This window comes from Gadus morhua, chromosome 1 (genome assembly GCF_902167405.1).
Source record: "Gadus morhua chromosome 1, gadMor3.0, whole genome shotgun sequence".
Taxonomy (NCBI): domain Eukaryota; kingdom Metazoa; phylum Chordata; class Actinopteri; order Gadiformes; family Gadidae; genus Gadus; species Gadus morhua.
This window is the reverse complement of record NC_044048.1, coordinates 24,901,989-24,917,308: the sequence shown is the minus strand read 5'-3', so window position 1 is coordinate 24,917,308 and position 15,320 is coordinate 24,901,989. Positions and strand designations below refer to the sequence as shown.

Sequence of the window (15,320 nt, the reverse complement as noted above, 5' to 3'; positions counted from 1 at the left end):
AAATGAGGAGAAACAAAGAAACAAAAACAATGCCAGCAGCCGGTGATGTGATAAAACTGAACTTGAAGACATAAAGTTGTATAAGCTTTTGAGTGTATAACCCTGAGCACTGGCCCTCAACGGCCTCCTACTTTGATTAAAGACATTTTCTGGTTACAATGGTTGGATTGTAATTATTAAAATTCTACTTTAGCCATCCAATTTCCTACCCATACCAATATCAAAAAAGGAGCAAGGAAAATCTTGTTTCTTCTTGTTCTGTCAAAACTCAAGTTGGGTTTGGGCGTTCATTCGCTTCCAGCTCCGGAAGAATTTCTAAATTCTTGAAGAAAGAAAGAGAAAGAACTTAAGAAATGAGAATAAACAGGTCACATCTTCAGCACATTAACATGCCACAATGCAATTGGTGATGCCACCATTGCAGGGAAAAATGAATAACCTAAAGTAAAAGCTTTGCTTCAACTCCTACATCTAGCTACACAGTTGTAAAACAATCTAATTTGAAAAAATTGAACCACATGGAGCGATAAACTGAAGGCAATATATTATTACCAGAGCGTTGCACCACAGTTCAAAGCGCTCCCTGGCCGTCCTCAGGCTCTCCTCATCAGTCCTCTTACAGTACACCTGGATCAACCACTCCTGAAAGTGTCCTGGGATAAGCGTGGACACCTGTGGACAGGAGCCGGAACAAAGAAGAAGCACAGTCAGGGACAGACATGTTCAGGTTCAGGAGTGCCGAAACTAGAGAGATATATGGACATAACACCTTCATTTTGATAATGTTAACAGTAAATACGATTTTCTAATCATAATGACCATAAGACGGAGGTTTCCTGGTTCATATCATGAGACAAAACCAGATCCTCAATACTTTACTGTAAAGCAGGGGCGAGCTGTCCATGATGTGAAATGTCCAGGCGTTTTGAAGGACAACAACATTTTTGTTCAAATACATCTTAGCATCAGCACCGGCTCCCCACAGGGCTGCGTGCTGAGCCCCCTACTATACACCCTCTACACCAATGACTGCATCCCCAGCCACCCCAGCAATACCATCATTAAGTTTGCGGATGATACAACAGTGGTGGGGCTCATCTCAGGTGGGGATGAGACTGCATATAGGGAGGAGGTCCAAAGACTGTCTACATGGTGTGCGGAGAACAACCTCATCCTCAACACCTCAAAGACCAAAGAGCTGATCATTGATTATAGGAGGAATAAGCCGGACATTCAGCCCATCTATATGAACGGGGAGAGCGTGGAGAGAGTCTCAGACCTCAGGTTCCTGGGCAGGCACATTCAGCAGGACCTGACCTGGACAATAAACACCAAGGCGCTTATGAAAAAGGCCCAACAGAGACTGTATTTCCTAAGGATCCTCAGGAAGAACAATCTTCAGGAGAAATTGCTGATGACCTTTTATCGCTGCACCATTGAGACTGTCCTAAGCTACGGCATCTCGCTGTGGTTTGCCAGTTGCACTGCAGCTGAGAGGAAAGCGCTCCAGAGGGTCATAAAAACGGCACAAAAAGTCATTGGATGTCCTCTTCTCTCTCTTGAGGTCTACAATAATAGACACTGCCTTAGGAGAGCTCATATTCTCCTGAGAGACTCATCCCACCCAGGACATAACCTGTTTGAACTGTTGCCCTCTGGGAGGCGCTACAGGGCAATCAGATCAAGAACAAATAGGCTTAAAAACAGTTTCTACCCCAGAGATGTTATTTCTCTAAATAATGCAGAATTATAAATTATTGCATTATCATACCAATCTGACCTTTTAAATTGGCTGACATTTTAAAATTTATATATTTGTTTGAGTTCTTTAACATTCTATATTTAAAAAAAAAAAAAACCTTTTCTCATTTAGTTTTTGTTTTAAAAGCACTTATTTTGAGAGCCTCTACCCCAATTTCGTTGCACTGTGTGCAATGACAATAAAGAGATTCTGATTCTGATTCTGATTTTCAATGTTTTTTTTTAATTAACAACCATTATTTGTGTGGAAACACACCAGTTGTACTTTTACTCCAATTGTTTAATTTTTGAACAACATGACTACAGTTGTAACGCTGACTTCGATGTGAGTCTACTCTGAACTGCTGCCCCAATGATGCCCAGTGTTTAGCTTATCTCACGCATGCACTGTAATGCCAATCTAAGATTGGGAAGTCAGTGTTTACTATTCATCACAATAACCCTTATAAATGACCGTATTATTCCTCAAATACATATATGTTTATACGGCAATATCATGCTTTTAAGAATAACTGTGTTCAATGGCAAAGTTCTTACCTGGCCCTGGGGGATCATGATGGCCCTGTTGGGGTCTCTCTTGTTGTAAAAACGTAGGTGATCGATGGGATTCTCTGTCCCCATGCCATAGTCCATGTTGATAACCTAGGAGACACCAGGGGGAGACGTTTCACCTTTTACTGACAGATGCATGGCGCTAGAGAGGGAAGAATATAGTACATGTCATAGGTTGTTCAAGAAAACAAATAAATAAAAGGTATGCTTTCAATTTAAAGCAGACGTATTTTTCACATACATGGTTGTGGGTATTTATAATGTGCAGTGAAATTATGGGTGGAAAAGCAATAGTCATTGTTAAAAACAACAACTAACACAGTTATTTTATATATATTTTCAAACTGCTTAATACAACAGCAGCTAACTGGATTTCTGATATCTTTCATCTGCACGCCTGGGCCACGTCCCAGAATTTAGAACAGTCCCGGATCATTTCATACCAATCGGTGCATTTACTCCCGGGTTGGTTAAGGGAAGCTATCTTGCCTGTCCAGTTAACGCAACACTTCTCAATCACAGATAAATGTAGGAAGGGAGGACATTGTTGAAATGTAAATCATAACTGCATCTAGGATTTGCATACCTGATTCCCACCACAGAGCTATCAGACCAACCACAAACCTCTCAAAGGGAACCTTTAAAATCAGCATAGATTTGATGCCACTAAGAGACAGTAGGACTTACTTTGACAATGAGGTAGTTTGAGGTCCGGTCAATGTCCTTTTCACCTGCCAACTTCTCACCAATTTCCTCCTGGAAAGATAAGGGAAAGAGCGTCAAAACTGTCATGGATTTGTTCCTCTGTCACTTCTAGCACACACACACACACACACACACACACACACACACACACACACACACACACACACACACACACACACACACACACACACACACACACACACACACACACACACACACACACACACACACACCTCCTCATGCCTAGATTGCTTAGTCCTTGTGTTCTGCTGCTCGCCCTAACAATCTCTTCCCTGTGAACAGTGTCACCGAACCCTCGCCTGTCCGACTACCCTCCCGTCGCCGAACATTTGCTGTCTGACTACCCACCAGCCTTCCCCCAAGTCCTGCCGTAACATATCTGTTGATTCTCAGTAAAGACACTTTTATTCACACTCTGTGTTGGCCTCACTCTGTGTCGAGCATTTTGATCCACTCACTCATTTCAGCTTCACACACACACACACACACACACACACACACACACACACACACACACACACACACACACACACACACACACACACACACACACACACACACACACACACACACACACACACACACACACCTCTGTAGCCTTGATTTCATTTGCTGAATAGAACTGGCCCACACACTTGTAGAGGCGACGGTGGAGGATGTTCTCTAGGATCTCCCTGGCTTCAGTCAGCTCCGTTGAGGTAGAAAAGAGGATCTGTTCGAAGACATTGTCTACAGGGGCATAGACACACATCAGAAGTGACTTATAGTAGATCTTAGAATAAGGAGCAGATAGTGGTGAGGCATCTTGCTTAAGGAAGCCCTAGGGTAGGTTCACCCTTGGGGTAAGAAAGAATTAGTCTTTGACATTGCAAAATGCAATAGCCCAGCCAACCACAGCACCGTGTGGTCTCAACACTTACCAGTCAGCTTGGTGTATGCCACCATGTCCTCTATAGCTGTGGACATTGTGCGCATTTTCCCATCGGACCCCTTGAATTTGAGGTGTTTGTCCGCCGATACAAAGGCCTTTGTGATCCTAGTTAGAAAAACACAACCAGACTCAGTTTGGAAAACAATTACTTTCGTAATTATTATAGTACCTAGCACAGACACAGTACTTACATGGTCTCAACAATGTTTTTTACTTTGTGCTGGCAGGCTCTTCTGTGGAGACAGTTTCTTGTGTGGAAGAAGTCATACACATTGCCCACTTCCTGTTGAATGAATACCCAGAGTTATGTTTAGTCAAATATAGGACCAATTAGAGAGCTGCTTCAATCAGATTAAAAACAGAAGTCTGAGATCATTTGACCTGTTCTTTGGTACAGATTTGCTTCTCCTTTGCTTCTTTTCCTTTGTCCACATCACACACCCTGGCGAACTTGATGAAGCGGTGGTGGTCAAAGTTATTCTTGATGCCCAGGTGGTGGCAGTCTCTGAAACGAGGAACAGAAAGGATGAATACATTGACATGATAGTGCACGATTACTTTTACAGGTTCTTGCTTTGTTTCTCCATTGATTGGTTGATCCAGAGAGAAAGATATCCCTGGCAGCTGTGGCTGTGTATTGAGTATGGTTAGGTCACTAAGGAGATTTTCAAAGACTGCATTACAAAGTGGTGCAGTGAATTCTGATACCAGTCATTGTGGAGCAGGAAGGTGTAGGGGGGTCTACAAACAGGCTAGGGGTAAAAAAAATGTGAAAATATTGCGTGGATAGAGAAACCCTGACAGCTATGGAGGTCTGGTTGCATGGCCTTCTGGGAGAAAAATGTGAAAGATATTCGCTTTACATGTTTTACCATGCTCAGAGTTCACCTAGACTCTGCATAGCCTCCCCCCCTTACCCCAGACACCCCTCTAACGCACTTATTGGATGTTTTACGTCCTTGCACTTTAAAATGGTATTTAGCATTGTGTAGCATCTTGTCCTAGCTGTCTTTGTTGAATACGATGAAGTGGTTAATCTAGCAGTTGTTAATGCTTGGCACTTGGTACTATAAACCATGGTAAATGTAGTAGGTCTACTGTAGTGCAAACATTGGTTGGGAGTGTGGTCCTCTGTATCCTAAATTTAGTATTCTTTTGTATTATTGAATTATATGTTGGCCTAATATTTATTTCTACTCTATGTCCAATAGTCATCTCTCAATTGAAATACATTTTAGTATTTAAAAATATGACCGACTGATCATATTGGGAGGAATCGCTTTGGGTATCCAACCCAAAGCGATATGGCGCTACATGCCTATTACATACCCGTACCATACCTATTTCTTGCAAGGCTTGAAGTACAGTTTCACTCATATATCCAAAAAATAAAATATAATCTCATCTTAAACCAGGAAACTCTCATTTATAGATGTTTTGTTGTTGGAAAAATCTTTGCGCTTGACAAGTGAAACAGGATTTAAAGATTACCTCTATAATACGGCTGAACAGATTTGTGGAATGAGATCAATTTGGTGCACTATAACTAAGAAATTCCTGCTATTACGGCTAAATGGATATTTCTGATAAAGCCATGAACCACTGAGCCGCTACAATATCCTTCCCCATTTGGACCCCACTCCAAATGATTGATGGCTGCAGTGAAAATCTTACATAGTCCTAAAGAGCAGTGGCATGAACATCTCGCACAATACACAAGCAAAGTTAGTGACCTGAGTAAGGACTGACCTCGCAAAGTAATCAAATTTGTCCACATCGATGCCGTTCGTTTTGTTGGCCACGATGTCATACAGGAAAGACTTCTTTTTGTATGGCCCCTGTAACGACAGCACAAGGATATGGTCAACAGACAAATAGAAATAGAACAGCAATGTAGCAGCTCACCTCAAAGGAAACCCTATTTCTGAGTCCGATGAGTTTGAACAGAAAAAAGCCTGCTATGTGTTGTAGCAAGTCTAACTAGGGGGTTCTGTGAGAACAATTCATTTTTCAGGCAATGGTGAGAGGAGGTTATGAACAGTAGGTTCTTCAAGCTCTACACAGCATTTATTTTGTAGTTTCCCCAATTTTGATTGTTGTTAGCCTCACTTGTAAGGCACTTTGGATAATAAATTAACTAAATCAAATTGTACATACCGGGGCCACTATAAGTCACAATACTAACCCCTCTGTGGGAAAGTCATTGTACAAACTCCTCTGTTGGGACACTCATGGTACATTCCCCTCTTTAGAGAGAGTCATTGTACCAACCCGTCTGTTGGGAGAGAACCAACCCGTCTGTTGGGAGAGTCAATGTGCACACCATTCTTTTTGGCTGATCAGCGTCGGCCTGTTTCCCAACGATCAGCTCCTTGATGAAATCTTTTTCGTTTGACAGCACCTGCCAGTCCTTCACCTTCTCCAGCTCCAGTACGTTTTTTTCAATCAGATGATCAAACATGGTTAGCGTTGCCTGCTCGTGCTGCAATGACACACACACACACACACACACACTCAGAGGTTGCTCAGGTGTCCCTGCGCAAGACACCTCACACTTACCGCTTACTTCGCCGTCAGTGTGTGGATGTGTGTAAAGCACTATGAATGCATTCCACACGCACGTTATCTTAACTTGTTCTCTTACACACACACACACACACACACACACACACACACACACACACACACACACACACACACACACACACACACACACACACACACACACACACACACACGCACAGGTGTGCCATCGGCATACGCGCAGGTAAGAACACATACGCACGGGCACACACCGCAGCGACACTCGCCCAGGTAAGATGTTATGTTTTTAAACATAACAGCTCCGCCGTCAGCAAACTCTCCCAGGTAAGTTGTTCTGTCTATAGACTATATAAATTGCGATAAAATGAAGGCAGAGACAATTTCTCACCTCGACAAGCAACGGCAGGTCGTTCATTTTGTCATATAAAAACCATTAAATTCAAACATCGCACCGACCGGCATATAAACGCACAAGTGACGTGATTTTAAAGAGACAGCGTCCCTATAACACAACGAAAACATGTCAATAACACAGTAGGCTATGGTGAATTACGTCTATAGAGTCGACCAAAAGACTACACTTTACTGTCCGTCCACACCAGAAGCGAATTGAGCGACCAAATCGCCGGAAGTCATTCACTTTCTATGGGCAAGAGCGACCAAAGCGACCAAAGCGACCAACGCTACCAGCGGCCAAAGTTGAGCGACCAGAGCGTCAAAAAGAAGTTGAAAACTTTTTAACTTTATGCAAATGACTATTATTCGCTTCAGCGGCCAAACACTGACAGCCAATCGGAATTTAGACGCTCTTCGCTTGCGTGGATCCCAGGGAACATCGGCAGACACTTTGGTTCCTACCTACCTTTATTCACTCACTGAAAAAAATGTCGGCTGAAGTATTAATCGCGGCTGTAACTGGGCACCCGGTGTTGTACGAACCCACCCCTTTTCAGTTCAGAGATCGAAACGCCGTAGTGGTTTGGATATCAAGTGATGATAAGCGGGAGTATTTATAGGCTACATCTAGAACGTTCGTATTTAAGCGGGAATCATTTTAATTTGCTCTCCATGCCACCAATCTAACCAACCAATCGCGTGTAGCATGCTTTAAACAAAACCAAAAAAGTTTTTGAAATCGTCACATAAACAAACTAATCGACAAGACGAGGGATAAATGACAAGGGATATATCTAGTCTAGATAGATAGAAAGCCTAGTCAAGTCTTTATTAATACCAAACGACACAAATCGTCGGGAATCCATTTAGGTGGTTCGGCCCACACAGGACAGTAGCCTACAAGACCACACAGAACAAGTCTGACTGGACATACACACAATACATCACGTTAAAACTAGACACGCGTTGATAGATAGATAGACAGAAAAGCCTAGATAGATCGATATGTTCCATTATTTGCCTTGCGGAGCCAACCAGTCCTGTGCGCGTATGCAAATTAGCCATGTGCGCGAATGTCTATTTGTTTTGAATGCGACGAATGAGTGCAGATCATGATTTGCAGATCCAGATCAGTGAAACATATTTTAAGTACTACAGCACGCAGGGTTTTTTGTTCTCGGTTGTAATTAGCCTACATTTTAGGATTTTTTTTGTATTGGGGGGAATCACTGTCCTACTTGTTGTCGAAGCACTTTATCGAACAAGCAAAACCGTCTCGGCAATATGGCCAAGGTGTATGGGAGAGTTCACTATTTGATATGGCGGTCTGTAGGGCCTACTAAACGCATACGGCTCCTTTAAATGCGTCTGCATAATTGAATTGTACGTCATGAGCGACTTGAGCGACCAAAGCGAACAGAAAAATTCGCAGCGAAACTTTGTGAGCGACCAAAGCGTCTTTGACGCTTTGGTCGCTCCTGGTGTGGACGTACAGTTATTCTACTCCTCGATGAGCCTCCCGAAATGTCTTGCGATATTGATATCCCCCTTCCCCCCTGCGGACTGTTTTAGTTGTTTTATTTTTCTTATGTTTTGTGTGTTATGTGTGACTATAGGCTACTACTGCCTGTCTTGGCCAGGACACTGGAAGAGATGTTTAATCTCAATGATGATTATTATTTTCAACTAACCAATAGTAGTTGCCTTGCATTTTAAAATGTCAATGCACTTATCAGCCTTGAAAAACAGTAAAAGCTATTTAATAATTGATTTTCATGCATAGTATACTACACTTTCCATTAAACAATTACCCCTGTTAATTACAACTAGAGGTTGAGCGCGAAAACTCCAGTATAGATTATATTCTAATACTAATTCTAATCCTCGTTGGGTTATATGCATTGAAGAACCGACTGATTCTTGCTTAACACTACTAATGAAGCGAAGGAAAAGTTACAGTTTCCCCCTTTCAATAAGTTGCCTTAATGGAGAAAACTGTATCAAGGATGCGTTCAGTGTTTTGGAGTGTTATGCTTAAATTATAGTTGTTTAAAGGTTGGATAGGTGATTTGCTTTTTTGGCCATTTTTGCAAAATTACTTGAAATCCTTATCATAACCCGCTTACAGCCACTGAGTTAGAAGTACTGACATGAAAATTAAACAAGTCAATCATCTGTGGAACGGGCAGGGCTCGAAAAACTCCAGCCAATCATTTCCATTGCCACCGAGTTGCATTGGACAGTAAGTACGTCAATCAAACGGTCGTACTGCACTCCCCCTCCCCCGCGCCCCGCGCGCGACCCCTTCGTGCAGTACTCGTGACCCAGAGCTCGTGACCCAGAGCAAGCTCCTGTTTGTTGTTATCCTGCGGTAGCTACTGGAACTAGTTAATCCACATTTGGACCTAGCAGTAGAAGACAATTTCCATGGCAGACAAGACGCCACCATCCCCACCACCACCACCACCACCACCACCACCAGCAAAGAGAAGGAAAACTCTTTTTCAGAGAGTAATTGATAATAAAAACGCTGAAAGAGAAAAACTGAAATCAAGAATAATCCTAGGCGCTGCTTTCGAACGTTGGCGGCAACTGAAGGACGAGAAGGGTCTAAAAACCGATGCTTGTGTGGCGGTTGACCTAGTTTCAAAGTTTATACCGTTTATACTCGGTAATACCGGTGTGGAGACGAGTGTATTACTCGGTGTGAAAATGTCCACACCGCGGCAACCCTAGTGAAAACCAGGACTTCCAATACAATTATATGAAACAAACATACATTTTCTAAAAATAGTAATGATTTATGTGACCGTTTAATGTTTATAACATCTGGTCCAACCATAGCAGCGAGAACGTATTCTCAGCAGGGGGTGCTGGGAAAAAAAAAAACTCAGCCTGCACTAGACTCGCAACTCGTTACATTGATAAAAAAAAGATGTATAGCAGCGCAGCTCAATTACACCAGTGCATGCGCGGACAGTTGAAAATCGATCGTTCACATCCAGCTGCTCACAGAACAAGTTTAGCGCACCACCGCTACCCTCACACTTTTTCATATAACCTTTTTTCAGCACTAGGTCATATGAGCATTAAATAAATGCTGCGTCTCAAAATGCCTTGGACAGCAGCGAGGATGACTCGCTTTGCCACGGGCCGAAACAGTTCGGAGCGACCACAGCCAGAGCGAACACAGCGGGGCAGAGGAGTGTCAGGAATAGTCTTTGGTGTACACATCAGTACGGCCTATTTGCACTACTGTTTAGTGGCAATGCAGTGTTTTATTCGATGCCTTTTTATTTTCGTATATTATTTCAATGAATACAATTTATTTATTCATAAAAAACGGATCTGGTCTTCAAATCTTTTTTCCAAATATAGGTCGTCTTACAATGGGGTTTGTGTTTATATTCGGACCAATACGGTACAGCGGGCGCTCACATGACGTTAAGCATTTCCTGGTGCATAATGTGACGCTTCAGAACCTAAAATCCCGTTTCTCCCCGTTGACACGACAACACATAACCGGCGTTTTCAGAAATCTCCACTTTGGCCGGAGTTTTTAGAAATGATCGTTTTCTGTGATAAGACAGGGCCTCGGACAGGGGGTGTTGCAGCACCACCAGCACTCCTACTTCCCGCGGTACTGGGTGCAACTTACAGCTGAATGTAGTGCCATGTTGTTAAACGAAAACCTACGCTAGCCTGGCTCGCTCTCGCGCATCTCTGTTCGCGCTCGTGCATGATTGCGCGTCCAGGTACTTGGAATGGGTGGAGTCAGAGTCAGCGTTGAAGGAGAGGGGGTAGGACCATTTGAGTTGTGTATTTTCAAAATCTGCTGGCGTTTCGCAAATCACCTACCCAACCTTTAAGAGCTATAATTTGAGTACAATCTTTTAGAAATGGCATAGTCATCCACCAGCCATAAGCATTTTAGATTTTAAACAATTAATGGCCCTTCCCTGATTGATTCTGGATTCTTCTTGCCTATCAATCACATTTGCAACCATGGCGTTATCATTTAAACGGAGAAGAAATTATGAAGGGAGCTGGGAGGGAGGCTGTGTTTAGACAGAGGGTTGTATATTTACCAAATTTTGCTCTCTTCCACCCATTCCTCTTCACTTAACAAATCTCGAATCTTACCTATGACATTTTGTTTTGCTTTCTGAAAGCTTAAAGTTTTTAGGTTGGAATCCTGGAGATGTGGATAGAAGTTAGTAGTTTAGGAACGTTAGGCCAGACTTTTGGCTTGTTTTAGCGTGTTGCCAAATAAGGGTCTGTGAAATGTCCCGGAACAAACAGCGAGCAGAATTTTGGGAAAATCAGTGGGAGAATCATTCAGTACCGTCCATTTTTTTTTATCTTTCGAATCTTGACCTTGACGTTTACGTGCTTCAGGAATGAACATCCCATCAAACAGATGAGAGAAAGGTCCGTGTCCTATAGAGAGAGAGACATTTGAAACCATTCATTATTAACCAATCCCTCATTAGTTTCATGGTCACACAAAAACTGGCCGATGTTGGATGTTTTGGGGTAAGGGTTGGGGTGCAGCTCTTGTTACTCACCAAGATCATGGCAGAGGCCAGCGATTTGAACACAGAGGATGTCTCTGTCATCGATATTCAGTTCAGGCTGTTTCTTTTGCAGAGAATTAGCAAGCTCTCCAGCCAGGTACGCAACTCTGCAAACAATAAATTAACAAAGATGCTTTAATTGATTAACGTTGCCACAGAGAATCTGGTTAGATACAAACAAAAGTGACCAGTATAAAATAACCCAGTTAAACGCTGCAATATAAGTGTCAGTTAACCCTGCCACATGCCAGTGGGTGCCAGCCAGGGGTGTGTCTCCTCCGACACCAAGCCACAGGTAAGAGCTATTTTATTGTAATTGGCTAAATGTTTACATGCAGATCAGCTGCTGAATACCAACATGTCAGAGCTGTCTGTGGTGATGGCTGGTTTGACCTGTGTGCCTACTTTGATTCTAAATGCACCCACGGTGTGCATCCCCACCCAGATTCCAATCAATCTGATTATAACTCAGGCCATCAGCCACAAACGTTACACAATAAACTTGGTTGGGAGCCTCAAACAGTGGTTTCAACAATGTAGGTTTGCGAAACGAGAATATTTTGACAACAAACTTTGCCCCCAAAATTTTAACTAAGTACAAACAAAAAAAGTACTGCCATTCGACCAGGATCTGCCCCACGAGCATTTGCAGCCCAGGGTGGGACTTTTTTACTTCCTACTGGGAAAAATCGAGTAAAGGGCGCGTCATCTTGCAGTTACTTGACGCAAACTCAGGTACGATGTCTAAAACCCCATTTCAAGCCTCATTGTCATATGAAATAATGTCCACATGGATTGTATGATTTTTTTTTTTTTTAAAGCATACTAAGTTTTCAACTTAGTATGCTTTCAGACCCATCAGCATACCTCAATAGTAGTTGGTTTAACTTTAACCCATCAAATAAATGTCAATGTAGTTCTATGTCGTTTTAACTTTAATTTTCGCTAATACTTTAATGATGGTCGTACACAATAAGTGCAAAGTTTATCATAGGTACATTTGTTTTTCCCAATCTGGTAACCAAACTAATCTGCCAACTCATGATTAATTTGCTCTGCCATATTGTGCGGCCCTATTCCTGGCTGGGGTTGGTCCAATAACAACAATTATCAAATTTGGGGCCAAGATGGCTCCCGCTAATGTGTCACGTTTTGTTGCTCTAACTGGAAAGATGTTAGCCAATTGAGAACACAACATTTTCCAAAGTTCTTAAATAGTTATTTAGAATCTTCCACAAAAAAAAACAAATATTTCATCTAGCACTGCATGGCCGCTGTCCGCCAGATTTCTTTACGCTTGAGTCATGTTTTTGCTCTCAAGATTCTAATTGGGAATTTTGAGGATCAGGACTGGGTTGTGGGGAATGAATTGGGGATTTACCAGTTTGCTGTACTAACTTTGAAGAATAGTCAGGCGTATGCCCGGCATAACTCATGATATTCCACTTGCCACCAACTTCTTTGTGGACATGTGCGTGCCATCTGGTGGTACAGATTTAGAGGTACCATACGGGATTTGACTAATCATCAAAGCGGTTTGAAAGATGTTACACTGGCCCAACCCTCGTACAAGGTATCCACTTGACACACAAACACACACACACACACACACACACACACACACACACACACCCAATGGAATGCTCGAAGCGATTATGAGATGCTCCGGGGAAAACGTAGTATGCCCCTCCGAGCTGCTTGATGTTCCTCAGTCTTTGGAATTGAGGTGTGTCTATGATTTTGACCAGAAGAGGGTGGAGTTCAATGTGTCCGTGGATGGGGTCATTAAAGACCTGAAAGAGAGGAGAGAGAAAACATTACTTAACGCTGTCTGTACCGTTGTTCTGTGGTTTTGAAACCAAAGAGGGTTGGAAACATAAATGCTGAATACAGGGTTTATACTTTTGAATGATGCTTCACAGGTGTGGAAATTATTTTGGAAATCAATTCAAACTTTGAGCTCAGCAACCATTTACTGAGTCTTAATTTAAAGCTGTCTGTGGCAAAATTATTTGTAACATGACTTTCTTACTTTGTATGCTACCTCCATAGTTTCAGTCTCGGTATCATGAGGTCTGGAGAAATAAAAAAAAGGAGTGTATGAAAGTGGATAGGAGAAAGAGAAGCATAGACGGCACATTTGATCTGCAATTACCATATATTATTAGGAATGTTCCTTACGACTTATTTCCCTTCATTAACGGTTAATATCTTAGAAATTATCTTGCGAGAGTCAAACAATTAAAACTTCTTGTCAGAGTCAAGCATTGTAGTAGATTTATTTCGGCTGAATGAGAGAGAACACAACACAGCCATCAGTAGCTTGCTTGATCACTCCTACATTTCAGACTGTGGCCTTTTAAATATTGCACTTGGTCAGCCTGCCCGCCTGGGGTGTCTGTATGCATCTAACAGAAAAGCCTATACCTTCAAGATAACTGACATAACATACTGTGACTAAGGCAATGGCATCTCATAGGATGCTGACCAAGAAAACATTTGGACCTGCAAGTTTAGAAAAGCACAGCTCACAAATAATAAATCTTTTACCACAGTTAACCAGACATTTTTAATGTCTGGTGAATCCTCCTGCTTCCACCTCTGCCGCGTCGCCAAAATCAGACACTGCCTGTCCCCCCCTGCTGCTGAATCCCTTATCCACGCCTTCATCTCTTCCCGTCTAGACTATTGCAACTACCTCCTCACTGGCATCACCTCTCATTCCCTCCATAGACTCCAAATGGTCCAAAACTCTGGTGCTCGCCTCCTCAGTCACACCCGGTCTCGTGAACACAAAATACTCCTCCAGACTTTCAAAGCTCTCCACCACCTGGCCCCGCCCTCCCGAGCCCTCCGATCCTCCTCCACTCTCACTCTGACCATATGAAAAGTGCTATACACAATCAATGAATTATTATTATTATTATTATTTTGTGAACAACTGGCCATAAAAAATACCTAGAAATCAATCAAAACTGAGCACACTACAATCGGAGAGACCAAACATGGTTAAGAAACAATGTTGCATGATATAATATTACTTTTTTATATTAAAATCCTATTTTAAATAAGGCCAAAAAGCATTTTGACGCGTATATCCTCTCTCCTGGAGAAAATCTTCCACATCATACCAGGAGAATCATTGTTGGGGGGAAAAAACAGTTTTGAGTAATCTAGGTTTTGGCAGTTTAAATCTAAATAATCTTCCAAAATAAATCATCGTCTTTCAAGATAAATATGACCACGGTACTTTAGATGAATTTTATCGATCAGCTCACTGATTACTGTGGACAAGTGACCTGCCGCTCGCTCAAACTCAGAAACAATGTTAAGACTAGAAAGTGCCAAAACAATTATTAGACTTGTGATCATCCTATTTTCTTGTCAATATCAGACTCACCTGGCCATCTTATGTATTGTCTTCAGTTAGATATTGTATTCCAACTCCAGTAAATAAATTTAATTTAAAGAATAATTAAACAATTAAATAAACAATGTTTTTTGTTTGGCATTAGCGGTCAATGCTTCAAGCCCAGAAGATCTGTGAGCTTGTGTTTTAATTGCTCTGGTATACCTGTCTTAAATCCTATTCAGACAGATCTCCATGGCTGGGTTGGGCCAATCTAAACTATTAATCTAATATAGGGCGGGTTCATTCAATGTTTGTTTACAGAGAAGCGCCCCATGGGAGTGCCGTTGACTTTGGACTGTTCATAAACAAATAAAATGGCTGATGCTGACGTTGCACATGTTTCATTGCTCTGATGGTACGTCGGTCTTCCAATTTTGCCAAGAGGCAGTAGGCCTCTTGGGTTAGACGTTTCCAGGGGTAG

The 15,320-nt window shown here is 42.2% G+C and overlaps 1 protein-coding gene across 1 annotated transcript; it reads right to left on the bottom strand.

Moving 5' to 3' along the window:
- Positions 1 to 416: 416 nt before the first annotated feature.
- On the bottom strand, positions 417 to 15,106 carry LOC115548119 (deoxynucleoside triphosphate triphosphohydrolase SAMHD1). The gene is made up of 14 exons (XM_030362581.1): positions 14,888 to 15,106; positions 13,520 to 13,562; positions 13,120 to 13,280; positions 11,479 to 11,594; positions 11,256 to 11,350; positions 6,294 to 6,452; positions 5,720 to 5,808; positions 4,352 to 4,475; positions 4,162 to 4,253; positions 3,960 to 4,075; positions 3,629 to 3,768; positions 3,001 to 3,069; positions 2,299 to 2,403; positions 417 to 672 (listed from the first exon to the last, which is right to left on the bottom strand). Exons 1-14 carry the CDS (start codon positions 14,893 to 14,895, stop codon positions 496 to 498), a joined length of 1,494 nt encoding a protein of 497 aa, XP_030218441.1. The 5' UTR covers positions 14,896 to 15,106; the 3' UTR covers positions 417 to 495.
- Positions 15,107 to 15,320: the final 214 nt, after the last annotated feature.

Bases quoted from the DNA above. Each gene is read 5' to 3' on its own strand.
- LOC115548119 (XM_030362581.1), bottom strand. The intron at 11,595-13,119 runs GTGTGTGTGTGT...TATTGTTTGCAG, and splicing joins CGCTTCGAGCATTCCATTGG to AGTTGCGTACCTGGCTGGAG. The intron at 4,254-4,351 runs GTCAAATGATCT...TTCATTCAACAG, and splicing joins AAATCTGTACCAAAGAACAG to GAAGTGGGCAATGTGTATGA.